At 36.7% G+C, this 19,629-nt stretch overlaps 2 protein-coding genes across 2 annotated transcripts in view; one reads left to right on the top strand and one right to left on the bottom strand.

Annotated features, from left to right (window-relative positions):
• Window positions 1-19,629, top strand: part of LOC137284716 (UPF0764 protein C16orf89 homolog) — a 441,860-nt gene that overhangs the window by 338,661 nt on the left and 83,570 nt on the right. The gene's annotated exons all lie outside the window — the stretch shown is intronic.
• Window positions 6,930-19,629, bottom strand: part of LOC137284717 (cytoplasmic phosphatidylinositol transfer protein 1-like) — a 41,064-nt gene continuing 28,364 nt past the window's right edge. The window contains exons 4-10 of the mRNA XM_067816638.1: window positions 19,118-19,125; window positions 15,973-16,044; window positions 13,037-13,135; window positions 11,984-12,043; window positions 10,935-11,030; window positions 10,442-10,505; window positions 6,930-9,987 (exon numbers count right to left, since the gene is read on the bottom strand). Coding sequence (XP_067672739.1) covers window positions 9,866-9,987; window positions 10,442-10,505; window positions 10,935-11,030; window positions 11,984-12,043; window positions 13,037-13,135; window positions 15,973-16,044; window positions 19,118-19,125 — 521 coding nt within the window. The 3' untranslated portion in view covers window positions 6,930-9,865. The remainder of the gene's footprint in view (window positions 9,988-10,441; window positions 10,506-10,934; window positions 11,031-11,983; window positions 12,044-13,036; window positions 13,136-15,972; window positions 16,045-19,117; window positions 19,126-19,629) is intronic.

Below are 19,629 nucleotides of genomic sequence, written 5' to 3'. Positions count from 1 at the left end.
GTGAGGGTTTCTCCAAGCTTGGTTGAACCATGTCACCACATGTATACCAATTGCGTAAATCGATGCTCATGTTGTTGATCATTGGATTCTGTGGAGAGTGTGGGACACTTGTATGGAGACATACCATCAGGAACAACCCATGATGTGTTAGTTTGGCGTGAAACTGGTTATGAGCTCTATGGAATGCATTTATTAGAACAAAAATTAACAATCACTTGACTGCGTATTTTTACGTATTGTCAACGCATGGTGTATGGTCGACTACAGTAATTAATGGAAGTGACAAAGAGGAACACGGTAGCTGACAAGACACTGTACATAGATACTGATAAAGATTAATATGCAGATTAAATATTAACAAATATGTCTCATATGGCTTTGCTACAGTGTTTGGGGTTTTCAGAAATATTTGGACGATGGCTGTCGTGAATTAGACACTATAACGGCATTATTTATAGACGTTGTATTGACATATGATTGTTGACATGTATTTCTTTACGATTTCTTTTTCAGTTTGTAACGAAAAGTGTATTTTATAGCTGCCTCTCGATGATTTGGAAAAGTTAACAATATATTTAACCAGTCTTACGCACCCAATAGAGTGTCGGCGATACAGTAAACCACGGTTTTTCCGAACTCAAAGTTTTTGTTCGATATAACCCTAGATCGTTATATACGCATTTCGACTACAGTATGCACAATATGTGGCTGTGACCAAAGGTCCAAACATTCGTAGACCTACGAACTTCTAAAGCCTATCTTACACATCGAACTACTAATTCTTAGGAACTTGACCAGCGTTTCGAGAATACGGACCCCTCGAGAAAGCATTCGCAACGTTATGGCATGTCTTAAACTCGGCAGTTTACCATAAGTCGTATTATCCGTCAGTTTCTAAGCATCCTCATTGTAAAGTTAGTTTTCTGTAGTGCCTAACGTATTTTAAATTTTAGCTTGACTCTCAAGTACGCTGTCCTACACGCCGTTCATTCCCGTCATATTTGTACCGTACATCGGAAATCGTGGTTACAAATGGTTTCCTAGTTGACTTCATAGATTGCGCGTTGATGCATGTCATTGTATCAATGACTGTACTCTCCAGACTTAAAAAGACTATTTCCATGCTACCTTCTTGCCATCTTGGCGTTGGCATTGCTGGGCATTGAAAAAACAACCACACTACTAAAAATCCATGCAGGGCCGATGCCGTTCTCCTTGTGACGATATCTTCATAAGTGGAATCAGATCAGCAAACAGATCAAATTGTACACATACATCCGAAAAACAGAAACTGAAGGTTAAATTTGTGTATTACCGAGGACATTTTCAAATGTCATGCCTTTTCAAATATACGATATTTGTAGCGCGACTGATACCCTTTGGCCAAATTATTTGTCATTGTCAGAATCAATAAGCACTCTTCTCTAGCTCTTGCCATTCCAGGGATTTGGAAAAGGGCAAGTGGCGATGAATGGCAGCTTTGCTAAAAACCCAAGAGACCATGGAAATGATACCAATACTGAAAAGAAAGGTAACATGAGGACTACGCTCTGTATGAAAACGGCTTTTGTTCCGGTTGCCCAAAGCCTTGTAACATGGGGACTACGTTCTGTATGAAAACGGCTTTTGTTCCGGTTGCCCAAAGCCTTGTAACATGGGGACTACGTTCTGTATGAAAACGGCGGTTGTTCCGGTTGCCCAAAGCCTTGTAACATGGGGACTACGTTCTGTATGAAAACGGCGGTTGTTCCGGTTGCCCAAAGTCTTGTATTGCAGCACCAAACCCAACTCACTCACTCATTCACAGTAGTCACATTCCATGTGAAAAAACAATAACATATGGTTTCTTTCTTGAACAACACATGTATCTGGTTTATTCCATTGCTGTATAAAAGTTTGAGGTTGTGTCTACAATTACATGTGTTATTGAACAATATCACAATAGTACAGGACAATAAGTATATTAATTTCTTAAACAATAAATATGCTAATCATGTACAATAAAATAAAGTCTGCAAAAAGCAAGTTTGGTTGGAAAATGGGGAGGTTCTGATTGGCTAATGCTGACTATCATCCAGCAATACAATCAAAGCAATACTATGGTGGCAGTGTTTCTTTTTAAAATACATGGTTTACAGAAAAATAACTTCATTTCTTCTCATGTTTAAATACTTAAAAGAAAGTTTAATAAGCTGATATGCACTTAAGAATTTATTGATATCAACTTCTAATTTCAAGGGACATGACATTTGAGAAACATGTCCCTCAAAACAGAGAAGTTGGCATCCACAAATTCTTGCCTTTATGTGTATCACTTCCAAATGCTCAAAGATTAACTTTTGTTGCCATGTATGAAAACACATCTAACAAAGAAATATAGAAGGCCTTGTTTACATGTAAGTTGGGAAGCGCTAACACCATGGCAATAAACTCACCATAATCATAAACGTGGAAGAAAATTTATCTTATTCTTATCACATCACGACATGATGATAATACAATAATGACAGTAATAATTTTCTTATACCTACCTATACCATTGCTTATCCAGGATTCTTGGATAAGTGATGTTAATTGTTTACAGGTAAAACGTGTAGATGAAAACACACATTGCCAGCTAACATGATTAACTTGCACAAAACTTGACAGTTTACCTTCAATTCTTCACAGCTACCTATAGCGATGATATGCCTACCTATACCATTGCTTATCCAGGATTCTTGGATAAGTGATGTTAATTGTTTAAAGGTAAAATGTGTAGATGAAAACACACATTGCCAGCTAACATGATTAACTTGCACAAAACTTGACAGTTTACCTTCAATTCTTCACAGCTACCTATAGTGATGATATGCCTACCTATACCATTGCTTATCCAGGATTCTTGGATAAGTGATGTTAATTGTTTACAGGTAAAACTTGTAGATGAAAACACACATATTGCCAGCTAACATGATTAACTTGCACAAAACTTGACAGTTTACCTTCAGTTCTTCACAGCTACCTATAGCGATGATATGCCTACCTATACCATTGCTTATCCAGGATTCTTGGATAAGTGATGTTAATTGTTTACGGGTAAAACTTGTAGATGGAAACATACATATTGCCAGGTAAGATGATTAACTTGCACAAAACTGACAGTTTACCTTCAATTCTTCACAGCTACCTATAGCGATGATATGCCTACCTATACCATTGCTTATCCAGGATTCTTGGATAAGTGATGTTAATTGTTTACAGGTAAAACTTGTAGATGGAAACATACATATTGCCAGGTAAGATGATTAACTTGCACAAAACTGACAGTTTACCTTCAATTCTTCACAGCTACCTATAGCGATGATATGCCTACCTATACCATTGCTTATCCAGGATTCTTGGATAAGTGATGTTAATTGTTCAAAGGTAAAATGTGTAGATGAAAACACACATATTGCCAGCTAACATGATTAACTTGCACAAAAATTGACAGTTTACCTTCAATTCTTCACAGCTACCTATAGCGATGATATACCTACCTATACCATTGCTTAGCCAGGATTCTTGGATAAGTGATGTTAATTGTTTACAGGTAAAACTTGTAGATGGAAACATACATATTGCCAGGTAAGATGATTAACATGCACAAAACTGACAGTTTATCTTCAATTCTTCACAGACAGGCATACACTACTCTGCCCAGTGCCATCCCTAGGACAAGAATCAAGCTAGGCCTAGACTCATAACAAATTCCAGAAAGGACAATAGAGGGTGCTTTGTCTGACCAGCGCCCCGTCCACCAATAGTACCGGGAATGATTATAGCCTTCCAGTTTATGCTTATCACCTTCAGACACCTTGCAACCACAAGCTCTATAAGTCTAGGAGCCAGTGTTGAAGTCGGCATGATCATTTTGAATGGGATAAAAATACAATTTTTGCCGAATGTGTCACTTATTGGATAAAATGGAAACACTCTTTTTAACAAATGTAAATGAAGAAAGGTCCATATAACGCATCACAATACACCCTGTATTGGTATGAAGCTATCCAGGGTGGGTAGATAGGCTGCATCACAATAGGCACTCATTGAGAACAAATGTTATGAAGTAATAGTACATCACCACTTCCCTCAAAACGAACAACAGAGTGTATGCAAGCCTGTGAAGTACCAGTGATGTTGAAAATGGACATAGTATGGGAATGACAACAGCAATTTAATCATAAATAAGTTGAGTGCAGGAAAAAGTAATAACTTAAATGTAAAAAAGAAAAATAATTTGACTGATATGTGCAACAGAACGTATAAGCTTGGAAATACAGAGGAATAATGCACGCTTCAAATGGTTCATGCAGAAATATGGCATAACAAAAACAATGAATATTTAACAGAGGTAACAATTCTCGTTGGAATCACGATATGGTATGGAATAAATACATTTGATAACAGGAACAGGAAGAATATTTCCCATGCTTTAGGTCTTGTTGTGCAGTATAGTGAGGCTTGAATTCTGAAACGCTGCGTCATTTGTGGAACAGGGTGCGGAGCTAACCGCTGATGACATCGTTACCTGGTAAGAACAAGGCATCAGACCTCAGAGGAGAAGGTTGGTGGTTGAATCTAAACTTTCATGGTCTCTACATGAGCAATAACAGCAACGAAATCAGAGGCAACCCATTGTCCATGATTGAATCTACCACAAAATGCCACCTGAACACCTATTATTTATACAACAGGGTGAAATTAAATATATGAGAGTATTAAAATGGTTCATAAACAATGACCTTGACCTTGGCCAAGGTCAGACCCTGTTGCAAGAGGAGCAATCTACCCAAATGGGATGTTTTAAATGAACACTGTTTCAAAATCAAAACATAATGGTGGCAGTAACAGACATTACAACCAAACCATTCCACAGTCCTTGATACAGGGTGTGCAGTTAACAAATTGTCAGCAGTCATACTTATTGCAAATACACATAATCAAGAGGATTAATATGTATCCTGACACACAATCTTAAGAAAATTTGTCCCAACAGTTAGGGCTGAAAAGGGTACCCGGGTAATCGAGTACAAGGTGGGTTGGATCTTTACTCGCATACTAACATTCTACTTGAGTACCTGTCCGAGGAGAGTTATCTCCCCTCCCACTCCACGTGTAGTACAATTTGTCCTGACCATTGAGCCATTGGCTCAGTTTGTTTGTTGTCAAATGACAAACCCTAGACAAAATCCTTTGTCAAAGTTTTCTTTGGCAAAGCCTTAACTCACAGCACATCTACAGTTCATAAAATAGAACACTTAATCACCCTGTTGTCTCTGACTGGAACAGTTATTACTTATGTGTAAAATGAAAATGAATGAGTGGCAGAACTAGCACCTTACTCGTGGCACAACTTAATCAATGAATATGATAAACCTGATTTTTGGCAATGCCCTGATTCAGCCAATAATTGGTCCAAGTTGTCTTTATGACCAGCAGAGCAAATACAGCAAGCTACAGGTAGAAAGATCTCTAAGGACCAGAAGTTTTTATTTGGTATATCATACAAATTTTGACTAAACTCTGTGACAAGTGGCCCAGTTTGTTATAAGTGTGTTTGTAAAACATAGTTCACTGTAACAAAACATAATCGGTTAATAACTAATATTAGCACATAACTAATATTATCAGTATAAAACTATTTTAGTAATCAGTACACCACTAAGGGTATCAGTATATAACTACTAATATCAGTAAGTAATTACTATTACCAGTCTATAACTACCGATAACATTATCAGTATATAACTACTATCAGCTTATAAATATTACCAGCATATCACTAATATTATCAGTGTATAACCTTTTTATTTTTCATTCGTTTCAGCATTGTGCATGAAAAAGGCGACACAAGTGCTTATGCATCAAACTACAGTTGCACCAAACTATCAAGTTTAGTTCATTCTACCCATTTGGACTAATTAATAGCATGTGGTGTTGACGTTCCTGTTCATTATAAGAGACTTTGTTATGAACTTGGCTTACTGTAGTGTTCTATAGAGTTTCGAAGAGTATAGAGTACGAAATCTCGTACAGCATGAAGGATTGGCAATGCTGTGATATGAGGATTGATGTATGCTGCTTTTCGCAATAACCCAGCAACATCGTGGAAGAGGACACAAGAAATGCGCTTCATGCACAGTACTACTATGAGGAAGCAAACACTTAACAGCTACGCTACTCCACCAACCTTCATATGATATGATTACTATTTGAGCAAAAATAGGTCATGAGCACCTATCACATCAGTTTTGCTGAAAAAACTAGACTATACAGGTTTTTAAGGTGCCTGTCATTTCATAGCGCTTGAACAGACGGATGGGAGATGGGTTTTAGGACCATCCTAATCATATAATTGTAAAAATGTGATTTTTTATGTACACCTAATCTTCCATCACTTCTAAAGACCTTATTGTTGCAAAATATATAATAATGATACAGATACGAAAAAGCAGTTCAGTTTGATATCTATCATCAGAAATATATTTTATTTATTCTTAATAACATCTCTGTCTTGTACACTGGAAGGGACATCCACGGTGGCTGTATCATGTGATTCTTGAGATCCGGAAGCTTCTTGGCTTTGTTTGATGATTATCTTTAGCAACACTAAACTTCAAGCACATGTAATATGAAGAATTAAAAGACATTGCATATCATTCATTAACAGATAGTTTGAATAAAAATTTATTGATGATTACTTATGAATGCTAATTGGTTGCACTTCAGGGAGGCTATTGTCAAAATTTTAAGGGGTTGTATACACAAGGATCCTCCATCACATGCATGGAAACTTTGAAATTACTGTTTTTATGGAAACTTTGAAATTACTGTTTTATGGAAACTTTGAAATCAATGTTTCTATAAGTTTTAATTATCTATACACAAAATGGACCCAGTCTTGAAACCACTTTAGTGATACTTTTGACATATTGTTCAATACATCAACACAAACTCGCCCCATCCCTACCCAAAAATAAAGTACTTGCCTGACGTCATAGCTTCTATTTTTTACAGAATATTTATACTGAGAACTAAGACATCAATTTTTAACCTGATAACTTAAAGGTAACAATGTTATCATCAACCAAGATAATGTTGTACTGGACTAAACAACAATAACAACATTACAGAACAACATTATCACATGATGTAAAACACTTGGAATGATTTAAGAAAACACTGAATGATAAATACACAGTGAGAATACATGAAATATGACAGATTTTCACTTGAACCATATGGCCAAACAAACGTTACCTATGTGAGCATAAAAAGTAATTCAAATGTTTAATTAAACATGCTAAAAGTGTTTTACAATTACAAAAGTCAACAAAAATTAATAAAAACTTGCAAGTTATGCTGCTAGTCATTAATAAATCTTATCAAATTTCACAACTACTTGTGATAATTAATTAATTTGGACATAATGGTCGACTGGTTGGTTGGCTTGTTACTTCCTGTAGCACTCTGCAATATATATACCATTGAATAGGTCAGTTAATAACTGAATCTGGACCAGAGAATCCAGTGATCAACAGCATGAGCATCGGTCTACACAAATAGGATACAATGTCAAAACCAAGCCATGAAGCCTGACCAGCCAATTTTGTTAGTTGCCTTCAACTGCAAGCATGGGTTGCAATAAGGAAAACGTGATAATTATATTTTTGTTGTTGACAGCACTACCTAATTTTCTTAAGTACCATAGAATACTGGCCCGGATATTTTAGCTAAACAATAAATATATTTGGTCCAACAAATTGTGTATCAACAATCCTTGTTCGATTAGCTGTATTATGTAGAAATAACAAAACTGAATTAAACTAATCATAAATGGTGGTATTGGATATTACGCAAGAGTGAAAGCTCTGGTAACATATGCAGGCGGGAAAGGTATTAGATTGCTTTCAACTTAATGAACTATATTTGAAAAATTATTTTAAAATTCATTTTTACCAAGTAGTTAAGGATAACCCCTGGCCACACATAAAACAAAATCTTTAGTTGCACATTGTAAACCAAAAGTTACTGTGTTCTGTAATCTGATTGGTTGAAAAACATGATTAAATGGTATTAGATTCCCGGAAACTGAAAGACTATTCACCGCGTATTGACACGTAAACAATTGTTTTGTTGTGTCATCAACAGTGGTGACGTCATTCAAATCATATTGTGACGTAAAGTTAGAATGACGTCACAAATGAGCAACTCCAGATGCTACCATGAGAACCAGCTGAAACTGCCAGCTGATGACACTTCACTGCTGTGTCCGTATTCGATATAAACGAGTGCAGACACTAAAACCCCTTTGGTTTACTTTTGTGTTTACAATGTCGATAAACATCATGTGTTGGCCAATTTCCAGGTGTTGGCCAACACATGATGTTTATCTCCTAATTGCATGTGGCAGCTTACACATATGATGGAAAGACATAAAAATCAATTACAATATGCATATCAAACATATCAAAGGCAGTAAATGACTAACGCTTGTGGGAAATTCAATTTTATGAAAGTAAAATTACCCTGTACAAAGCAATACACAGTATTGACAAATCGTATCTATAATGAGTTTTCTACGTTTGTCTAAAAATTAAATGTACCTCGGAGTCACTGATAAATTTTCCCCCTTTATCAACAGGTAAACACAGATGTGGCCTAGACTTGCCACCTTAATAAACATGTGAACAAAGAGATGTGGCCTAGATTTGCCACCTTAATACACATGTGAACAAAGAGATGTGGCCTAGATTTGCCACCTTAATAAACATGTGAACAAAGAGATGTGGCCTAGACTTGCCACCTTAATAAACAGGTGAACGAGGGCACGTCCTTGAGTAAATACATTGATGATGAGTACAGTCAACTGGCTATTTCAAATGTAATCTGATAACTAATACCTCATTACAGAGGTCATATCTTAGGTTCTAGGTCTAGATTAATTTTGTGTACTGTAGACTTTCAAAACCTTGTACACTCCTCACTATGGCTCACAATAAGAAAATTCATGCATCAGCAAAGAGATCATAGACATATAGATAATATGCACAACAAAACTGTACACTCCCCGAGGAGATGAGAATGAAAATCAAGCACATGCTGACCCACTGCCCACAGTAATAACGTTGTATTTTCAGCTTGCTTTTTGGCATGGACTAGTAAATTGTAAATATGTTCACATTACTATTATCCAGTGACCAGCCAAATGTGTGTATTGGTATATTCAGCCACAAGCTGCGAAAACACAGCCAAACAAAATCAGCTGAAGGGAAACATGAGCCAAGAAAGAATACAGACTCCCTACAAAAATTGTCTATCTTCAAAACAAAACCCTAACAAGAATTATCTAAATTTGAATAAAAATGTGCAATAAACTTCAACAACAACATGCCTTGGAATACATTTTTACAGTTGTACATTATTTGGCAGCTGTTCACAATCATAACCGTTTGAAAAAATAGCGAACATCAAAGAGACTGAATGAACAACTGAATAATCTGACTTGATAGTGGAAGATATTTTGTGATGTAACTTACCCTATGGTCAGGGATTTTACTGCTTGTTTGTGTGAATTACTTGGGTCCAACTCTTGAGTTGACAAGACCTGACCTTAATTACAATAATCTTCAAAAGACTTGCTACGCTAACAGAGAGAAAATGTCACACATGTGCTAGTTAACAAAAGCCCTATGACCATTTTCCATCAAATAATAGTCTTGTGCGTTATATTTCTTCTCTAAACTGCCTTGATGTCTGAGACTGAGCAAACTCTTATCATGTATTGATAATCAAGAGATGATGGTGTCATTAGAGTTATCTCCCTTGTGCTCCTCACTGGGTCAGTCGGTACTGGAGCTGCGAGATCCTCTTGAGCTCTGTCTTTGTAACCCTGCTACCACTTTCTCATTGGTTTCTTTCTGTTTTATGTTCTCATATTCACGGATGTCATCTATTGTCATCCCTGAGAAATAAACAAGACAAATAAGAGTATTATATGCCGGAAAAATACTCTGGATTAGCATCCACATATTTCTTATATCTTGTACCGGAATATGATCACTCAACCTCATCACTTACTGCAAGGTTTCCTGGGAAGAGCTTACCTTGTAAAACGGAGCTGATCCTCTTTGACACTCCACCAGCCAGGATGTCACCCTATCTCACGACTACATATCATCCAAAAACTACAACATGCCTATAGGCTATCAACTCTGAGTATCAGGATAACACCACGTTACTTTACCATTACCAATCTACTCAACCTCGTCCAACCCCTACCAGCTACTTAGTCATACCCTATCTACCCTACTGAGTCCAGATTACTATCCCATCTTACCCCACCCCAACCCCCAACACCTATAAGCAACCCCAATAACCTCCAGCTAATGAGCACAACTGTAGAGAGGCTAACTCACCATGCCATTCATCGACCCAGGCAAACGCCTGCTTGTGGCCCAGGAGGAGAATATCACGGATAGACTGAAAAACAGTGTCAAGAATAATGACATTATTAAAATCATCATCATCATCATCATCATCATCATCATCATCATCATCATCCTTGTCTATCCCTCAGTTCAATGGGAAAAAAATATATGATGTACTTGCAGACAATTTATGGTAATTTATTAGACATAACAGAATTTTCTTCTGTTCTCAACTTTTCAATAAACTGTGTCAAAATAGTTTAAAGGGCTTAATGTAGACCAGCATGAAACATGTATAATATACCATTCCATTACTTTCTGGAGAAACTTGTACCATAATATTGAATACTGTCGAAAGTTCTATACATCTGAATCTTATATCACATTTTGGTTATTTTTTCTTTTCCTGAGGTTTCTGGAAAGATGAACATGAAAATCAGTAAATAAATGAATAAATAAATCTTAATCTAAAATGTCCTACTTTGTGTGCAAATGATTCCACTTTGGTCTGCAGGCCCCAAACTTCAAATTTGACCTTGACAGCTTTATATGAACACATAATGGGTGATGTCGTGTCCTGAAATACAAAGCAGATGGGTTATATTTCCAAGAGACATCACCAAATGCAGTGTACATGTATACCTGGATTACTTATTGGTGAGTGAGTGAGTGAGTGAGTGAGTGAGTGAGTGAGTGAGTGAGTGAGTGAGTGAGTGAGTGAGTGAGTGAGTGAGTGAGTGAGTGATACGCCGCACACCTTCACGGGCCTTCTTATTTCGGAACTCAAAGCCTTTAATCGTGCATCTCTCAGCTTCACAAATGGGGTTTGCAAGTGGCAAAATGAAGTTCTCTGATAAACATTCTAACTACCATACTGCAAAAGTGATATAACATCGTACAGGCTTGGATCCTGTTCGTAAATGGGGCGGTGGGGTAGCCTAGTGGTTAAAGCGTTCGCTCATAACGCTGAAGACCTATGTTCATTTTCCAACATGGGTACATAGTGTGAGGCCAATTTCTGGTGCCCCTGTGATGTTATGAGTGGAATATTGCTAAAAGCATTACAATCACACTCACATATGAAATAGTGTTGCTATATGATTGACTTAGTGAAATGGATGTCGAAGGGAGATCTCCATGAGCATAATTTCCCAGACCCAATAAATTACTCTTCCTGTGACCCAAGAAGGCATTTACTCTATGGTGCATTTGATTAATATTCGACTACTGATGAAATCATTTTCAAGAACCTCGTAAGTGTGTATTGATATTTTGCAGTTATCTGCTCCTAGAACCTCGACTGTAGTACCATGTGACTTCAAAAGCTACTCATTCTTCTGAAAATACACATTTCTTCAGAATATTGTGTAACTGAATCCTCTTACCTGATATATATATACCTTAATATTTCACCTTTTCCACATCATCTGATAAAGATATGTGCTGATAACAGTCTCTTTGTTCATTGTAATCTCTGTGAGCAAAATCTAAATTTGAACATTTAGTGCAAGTGAGCTAGCACTGACTTACCCTCCAGCCTTCTGACATGGGACCACGACTTGTCTTCTTGGACTGGAAAGTTTTCAGATCCTGAAGAAGAAATGTTTATGCGTCAGCATGTGCTTTCTTCATTCAAGTCTACATACATAAGTAAAGGTTTCATCCATTCTTCTTTGTTGCTGACAACTGAATTCACAATATCCAAGCCATATGATGGTGGCATGTAAATATTTGTGCATAGAACAATCCAATGGTTGATATCATGAGCAACAATTCACATCATCAGGGAAGAGTGAGTCACTCAGTCACTCAGTCAGTTTTTCACTACTTTTAACCATATTCCAGCAGTATCACTGTGAGGGACACCAGAAATAGGCTTCACAGTCAAGTCACAAAATTTTACTACCAACAATAGAAAGTGTTTAGATCTTAAAGAACATTCCATACACATTCTTTGTCACGGACACTTAAATTTATTTTCATGTTTATAGGTTTGCTGTTAACACGGAATAGATTTTTAGCACATAAGGATCATCCAGCCTTCAATCCCAAACGTTTAATATTTCCATCCAGTGTTTTCCGACTGAACAGCTGGGTGGTGAAATGGCAGACTGACGTATATCATTATTAGGCTGACTAATGAGGGGGAAACAACAATTGCAATAATCTGTTGCAACATACTATTGCAAAAACGATAGTCTGTTGCAACAGTTTCCTCTCTCCTTGAGTTGTCTCATTTGAAGTTATTATGCAAAGGAATGTGTAGTTTATATGCAATATAAACAAGCTGAAGTAGGTTCAGTCTCTTTTAATACCTGACAAAAAACTTGAAACACAGATCAAAATTGTTTAAGCGGTAACAGGGGTGGATAACTCTAAATCAAAGTCAACGAATCTGGTACTGTCGGTATTTTGCGCTGTGCATCAATGGAAGTCCATTCCTAAACTATCAATAGTCACATACACTATCAATGCATCGCTAGTTTTTCGTTTCCACCACTGATTAATTGCTATCAGCGGCTTAACTGCAATCCATTGATAGTTCAATGACTCATTACATCCCTAAACATTACTCAATCATACCTCTTCCTCCTTGTAATGCTTCTGAGGTAGTTCATCAAACACAATGTCTACATAGTCCACTTCTCGCACACTCAGATCCTCCACCGACAGGTTCACGCACTGCAACAGATTACGAAACATTCAAGAGTCATCTTCATCCTTGCTGTAGATTTATGTAAAGTGGGCTTACTCCATGACGCTATAATATAGCAATCCAACCCAAACTTGGCACACATGTATTGTTTTGCACCTCATATTAAGTGGACATGTGAATACATGTTTATTCTGCTTTAGCAATACTCTTGACAATATCACAGCAGGTGACACATAGAAAGGGCTTGAACCCAGTCTTCAGTATGGCTCTGCTAACTAACTGCTCAAAATCGCAAACATACTTCCTTTCATATGTTTAGACACACTTGTGTAACTTCAGCCAACTGCTTAAAATAAACTTTGCAAATTTTGTTTACACATGAACTGATGTATTGTAAAACAAATTTGAAACATTAAAAAACTTATTGTCATGAGTTAAATAAATGATAAAAATCAGTGAAAAGTGGAGAATTCTCATGCACAATATTTGCACATGCTTTTCTGTAAGTTGATACATCCGTGTAATTCAGCTCCGTAAGATATGCAGTTGATTCCCCCAAGTTAATGTAGCTGCGACTCTCGAAAGGAAGTATATATTGAGGCAGTTGAATGTTTTTTTGCTCTAGGAATTTTATCAATCACGATCAATTAAAATGAAAATATTACACAAAAATGGGTGCTCTACAGAGTGTGGGAATCACACTTGCTTCTGTTTGATATGCTGACACTTTAACAACTGGGCCACTGAGTCACTGCCTTAGCAGAGATGAGTAATTCCAGATTAATCAATCTCAGCTCGAGATGAAAAACCTAAAAAACAAAATGGGTGTTTTTTCATGTTTAATGCTGCACTCAACAAAATTGGAGCTATATGACTGTGATCTGTAAATAATCCAGTCTCAAACAAACATTCCAGTGATCAATAGCATGAGCATAGTACTGGAATACAATGATAAGTTAATCATGTCTTACGACAAGCATGCACTGCTGAAGATAAATTCTAACCCAGATATTCATGGGTTAATTGTAAATGAGATGATATTATGAATAATCCATCAGTATTTTAAAATTTGGCCTAACTGCAACCAACAAGATGGATAGCTTCAGACAAACCTGTCAGATCCCATTACAATAAATCACTACATGGGTACATCGTATCTGAGAGATGGATGGGCAGATGTTTTCCACTCATTTCTACAAGACTAAATCTGCCTTGGATATATAGAGAAAGCTCATCCCTTTTACAAGACATATCAGACACAACTGGACAAGATTCATGAGAACCCAGTTGCCTTTCTGTTAGAAACAACAAGATCCTCTCTGCAACAGAAGTGTCTCTTTCTAAGCTGAGTAAAGCAGACTGACTTGAAGCCAGGAATTTTAGTTTTGTCAAATTAGATTTCCTGTGTAAGTGGCTCACAATCAAGAGGTTTCATCTCAGGGTCAACTCAAGCAACACACGGACAACATACCTCAGCTTCATTAGATTTATGAGAACGGCTTATCTTAAGTGGAGCGAAATTACTTTTATAAATGAAACCTGTGCTCTGCCTACATTAGGCTGTTGTGATTTTCAAGTATTTCTCCAAGCATTCCTTCATTTTGGTGAAGAAAATTAGTGTAGAAACAAGAATTCTCATGAATATGCCAAGGAAAAATGGCTGTAATGTAAACTCACAAGAAAATATTTTTTAGGCTGTTTTCTTAACCCATATTCACTTCATAAACTGCCAAAAGTAAAATATTTTGAGTTTTTAAAAGGAATATTAGTTTGACTGGAAATTTTATTTTATTTTTTTTCCACCTGCCTTTAGGTTTTCAGAGGACAAAAATCTGTAAAACAAGAAATAAAACTGGTCAGGCCTATGAATGGAGCTCATGAATGCCAAGAATATGGAACGGTTAATAGCATATTTAGCTTAGAGCTAAATGAGCAGTTGAATATGTTTTCAAAAAGAGACAGATGTTTTTATTTGTTGTCTTTTCCACTGTACTGACATCTCGATACATCAGAGGTTCATGTAAGATCGATTTGTGCGAGCCCTAAAACATTAAGTTGATGGGGATCGTTTGTCAAAAGAAAGAGATTTATAAAAGAACACTACATCATTTCAATGTCTGTTTTTACTTCAAGTTAATCTAATGCTTACCTCTAAGTTCTTTCATTCCTAACTTTCTTTATCACTAATGCTATCTCCCAAAATACTTTCTGTAACAATAACAGTTGTAAAGAATGTAGTCTCTACTACATTTATCACCCTATGATTGACAGTATACCTCAGTGTCTACCAACGCTGCCAGGCCAGCACATTAAGCCCAACTTCAGATAACTTATACTAAATCATAAGAATTTATAATGATATTGTCTAACACACATGTCAAAAACAACTGAATTACACATCATCCTTGAATGTGGTGGATTTGTAAGCTTTTTCACATGCTTGCATTAGTTTTTGTTGACAGTTCACTAGCAAACCAACCTGTGAAGGTACAGATTTGAACTGCTCTTCAGCAACCCTTGCCTATCGTAAGAGGTGACTAACAATATTCTAACATGGCTCCTAAAGCTTCTTGACTAATGACAATATATACAGAGTAGGGGTTTGGGGTTTGGGGTGGGGTTGGGGTTCAGGGGTTTGTGATGTGATGAAGTTTGAGGGGTTATGTCATAATGGAGATTGGCTGGTAATGAAGGATGAGATTGGGGTGAGAGCGGTTAGGGCTTAGATGGGTTTATCCGTTAGTAGGGTGAGGATGAAGACAATCCATTTTCTCCCACAACTGACCCTGAAAATCAACATTAACAGAACCACATCAGCATCAACACAACAAACACTGGCAATGCAACAAATTCCGGTACTTACATTTTCTGCTGAGCCATTATTGTCTTCATAACAGGTCTCAATATAGATGGAAAACTTAGGAATGAATGAGCACTGAAACATCAAACAAACAGCCTCACCAGCACGGCATACACATTCCATGGTCACAGACTTGTGGTGATTGAAGGGCAAGGAACCCAATTCCAGAAGCACTGGAAACATTGCAGCACTCATTACAACACAAACATCAAAACGGTAAACCCTCGAAATTGAGGGCTTTGACTCAAAGAGGAATCTACTCACAGATGGCCCTTGGATTACAAAGACACTTCTCTAGTTGTTAATTATTAAGTTGTTTACTTTGTAAATACTCCACTCAAGAAGATGAAAGAAACATATGGTTGAAACTAATGAACATGAAAATATTTTTTCTTCCTTTCATTCATTTCTTGTGCCAATTTTTCAGGTATTTATTTTCAAGCTGGGAAGGAAAATATATAGACACAATAATTGAAGTTCACATTTCAACAAATTTACGAAACAAAGATGATAACATTTTTCTAATTTACTTTTTCTTTGAAAATATAGAGTATGGTCCTCCATAACTCATTTGAATCAACTGGTCTACCTTGACCTATATAGAGTTACCTTGACCTGAATATTGGGGAGCATGCCATGTTTGAAAGGGTTAACGGAGGCTAGTGAGACATATCTTAAATGCTAATTTCCTGTTCTTCTTCACATATTTCAGCTCTCTCCGACAGACAGGACGCCAGCATAAGCTACTGTCCAGTTGTAGAAAGATTAGGATTCAAGGACTATGTGAGCAATGAATACACAATGTCATTTAGAATGTGGTCAAATGTAACATGTCACATTTGGGGCTACCTTTTGTCTGAATAGACTGTAGTTCTTTGTAGGTTGAGTTCCATCAGGGTTTCAAACCCACGCTTGTCAGAGTAAGGTGCCTATTTGCCGGCACACAAATTCAGTGATCTACAGGGATGCAGAGGATGCAATTTCATGTGTTCTATATGCATAAAAAGTGACAGTGGATGCAACAAAATTTATTAGTACATCCATAGGGACAAAGAAAAAGTCCAAATACTTTTGTAAAAATTCCAATCAAGTAACAATAAGTTATCACTGAGTTTGCAGCTGGCTGGGTTATGGTGTGATTTACTTCACTTACCAAAAGAATGGTGTTCTGACACATTTAGCAAAAATCCTGGATGGGAATCGACCCTCAAAGTACAAATGACAAAGTGTAATTTAAAAAAATATAAGATGGAGTATGATCCCCACTACAGTCTCTGCACATCACAGTTATTCTTGCGTTAATTATCAGAACTTGCTCTTGTCAGTAATATTCCTGTTTTATTGGTAAACATTAAAGGGGCACTGATGCGGAGCAATTTCCGTGGACTGGTGTAAACTTTTGTTATTGTTTTTCTCCCGTGAGTACCCGGATGATATCCCAGAATTCGTGACTGGTTCGTGACCTCTGCCGCGCAGTCTGTATGCGCAATTGAGAGTTTAATTATAGACAGATAGATTGCCAATGTGGATCCTATTTCACACACATACACGATCTAGTGTGTGTTTTCTGTCATACAGATTCTGCTGAATGCTACAACAAATAAATTAAAACAAACTGCAAATAATGAATGCAAAACAGACTAATTTTATAGCAACAATATCAGGCTACTACCTTGTTCAAGAATGTATCCATCAATATCCACATAAAAGAAAGATATTCCATTCATCTGCAGCTGGTAAATAATCCTGCTCTGTGTCGTGGGTCTTACAACAGTCTAATTTGCGAAAAAGTAATACATCTTTTAACGTGTCTTTCACATTGGTGAAAACCTGATAAACCACTCATTGGTCACCCAAGATAGCACACCTGGCAACTAATTGTATGATGTCCGCCATTCTAAGTAATTTAGTTAACCAATAATGAGCAATCAATCAATCAACGCAAGGGTGGTTAATTCTTTGAAGGGAGGATGTTGTTTTTACACTCGCGCTTTACGACAGGATGTAGTCAGTATAGATTAGTACATCTACACACACTGCCTTTTGACAAATCCACTGTAGAAGATAAAAGTAATTAATCAATCAGTGTGTTATCGGTTAATCCTTTGATCGATGTTTGTTTTTGTAACTCAGGTGATAAACCCTCTTGCATCACTTGCATGCACATATTACATAACATACAATACATTTGCCATTACAGACCTTAATTTATGATATTGAGTATTTACTCCAGACAGCAGAACTGCCAAATGGGAACCTTTGTTGAGTGTTGTTCCTACTAATTATACCTGTTATAAATTCATTTACTGACCATCCAGGGAATGACGGCAAATAACACGTGTAGGTTTACACCATCAAACGCGAGTTACAGCAAGGAAGATGCAATCTCTGTGTCGCATGCAGTCTGAAAACACTTATGGGGCGAAACTGTTTTGAGGATACCAACGGAACTTCGTTACATAAGGAATACATATAGGCATTTGATGTGTACTTGGTGTAGGTGCAATAAGTTGGTTGTTTTACGTAAGACGATTTTCAGATTTCTGTACCAAAGTCATCGTTTTTAGTTTACGAATTCAAATAAATCAACTGTGTGTTTTTACTACCATAAAAAATAAACCAGGGTAGCTACCATAGCTACCAAAATTTACGTATGATATTTGCTATCACAGCTGAACCAACACCCAACACTATCTAAATATGAAGCTTTGCAATCTTTCGGACTGAAACAAATGGCTTGCTACGTGCCTGTAGATATCCTATTTCCACATAACATGTGTGCATATGTGTGCATGCAATTGTTTGTCAAACACTGCAGTTCAACATATATAGCATACAGACACAGTATACTGACTCCTTGTTGTAAAGCTTTAAAACCAAGTAATAGGCAAGGAAAAAACAAATAGCATCTTTCAACAAGATAATGTCAGTCAAACCATTGTGCTCTTTCTTTCTTGTCAAGGACATCAAGTTGGAATATGAAGGGTTCTAGATTCAAATACTCAAGGAGCACACTGACAGGGCCCAGGACAATCTTTTCAATTCAAATTCTGCACAGACAGCATGCCTGAATGTAATGTAAATTTTGATTGACTCAGTAGACTAGTAATTAACTAGAGAACTTCAGACAACAACAAAACATACTCACTGTGTATTCTGTTTGAAGCCAAGCAGACCATGAAAGTAAAGAACACACAAAGTATTATATTATTGTAGATTATTCTTTTCTTTTTTGGAGGAAGTCATATTATGTACATTTTCAGACTTCATATCCAGCTACATGTTTGTTTGTTCTTTGAATGTAGCTATACCACATGACTTTTTCATATTACAGATAACTGAATACAAATAACATTGTCTGATAGCTGGCATTCTACTGATTTCAGATCAATTTTCCTTTTGAAAATCAGGCCACAAATAAATATTTTAGAGTCAATTAAAGTGTCCATATTCTGGGTCCAGGTTTGGATCAAGTGTGTTCATAATTACTGGAAAATCGCTGACCACTTTTTTCGCCGAAAATATCTTAATTTTTCCATACCTTTACTGTTTTGGGGTGTATCTATACAGAATTTGACACATGGCGTAATTGGATACCCCTGATTTCATTTTTGGCATCAGAATTCAGATACATGTAACGGATTTAGAGTTATTTTATAA

The sequence above is a fragment of the Haliotis asinina genome, chromosome 5 (genome assembly GCF_037392515.1).
Source record: "Haliotis asinina isolate JCU_RB_2024 chromosome 5, JCU_Hal_asi_v2, whole genome shotgun sequence".
NCBI classification, from domain to species: domain Eukaryota; kingdom Metazoa; phylum Mollusca; class Gastropoda; order Lepetellida; family Haliotidae; genus Haliotis; species Haliotis asinina.
This window is presented reverse-complemented; position numbering and strand designations above follow the sequence as displayed.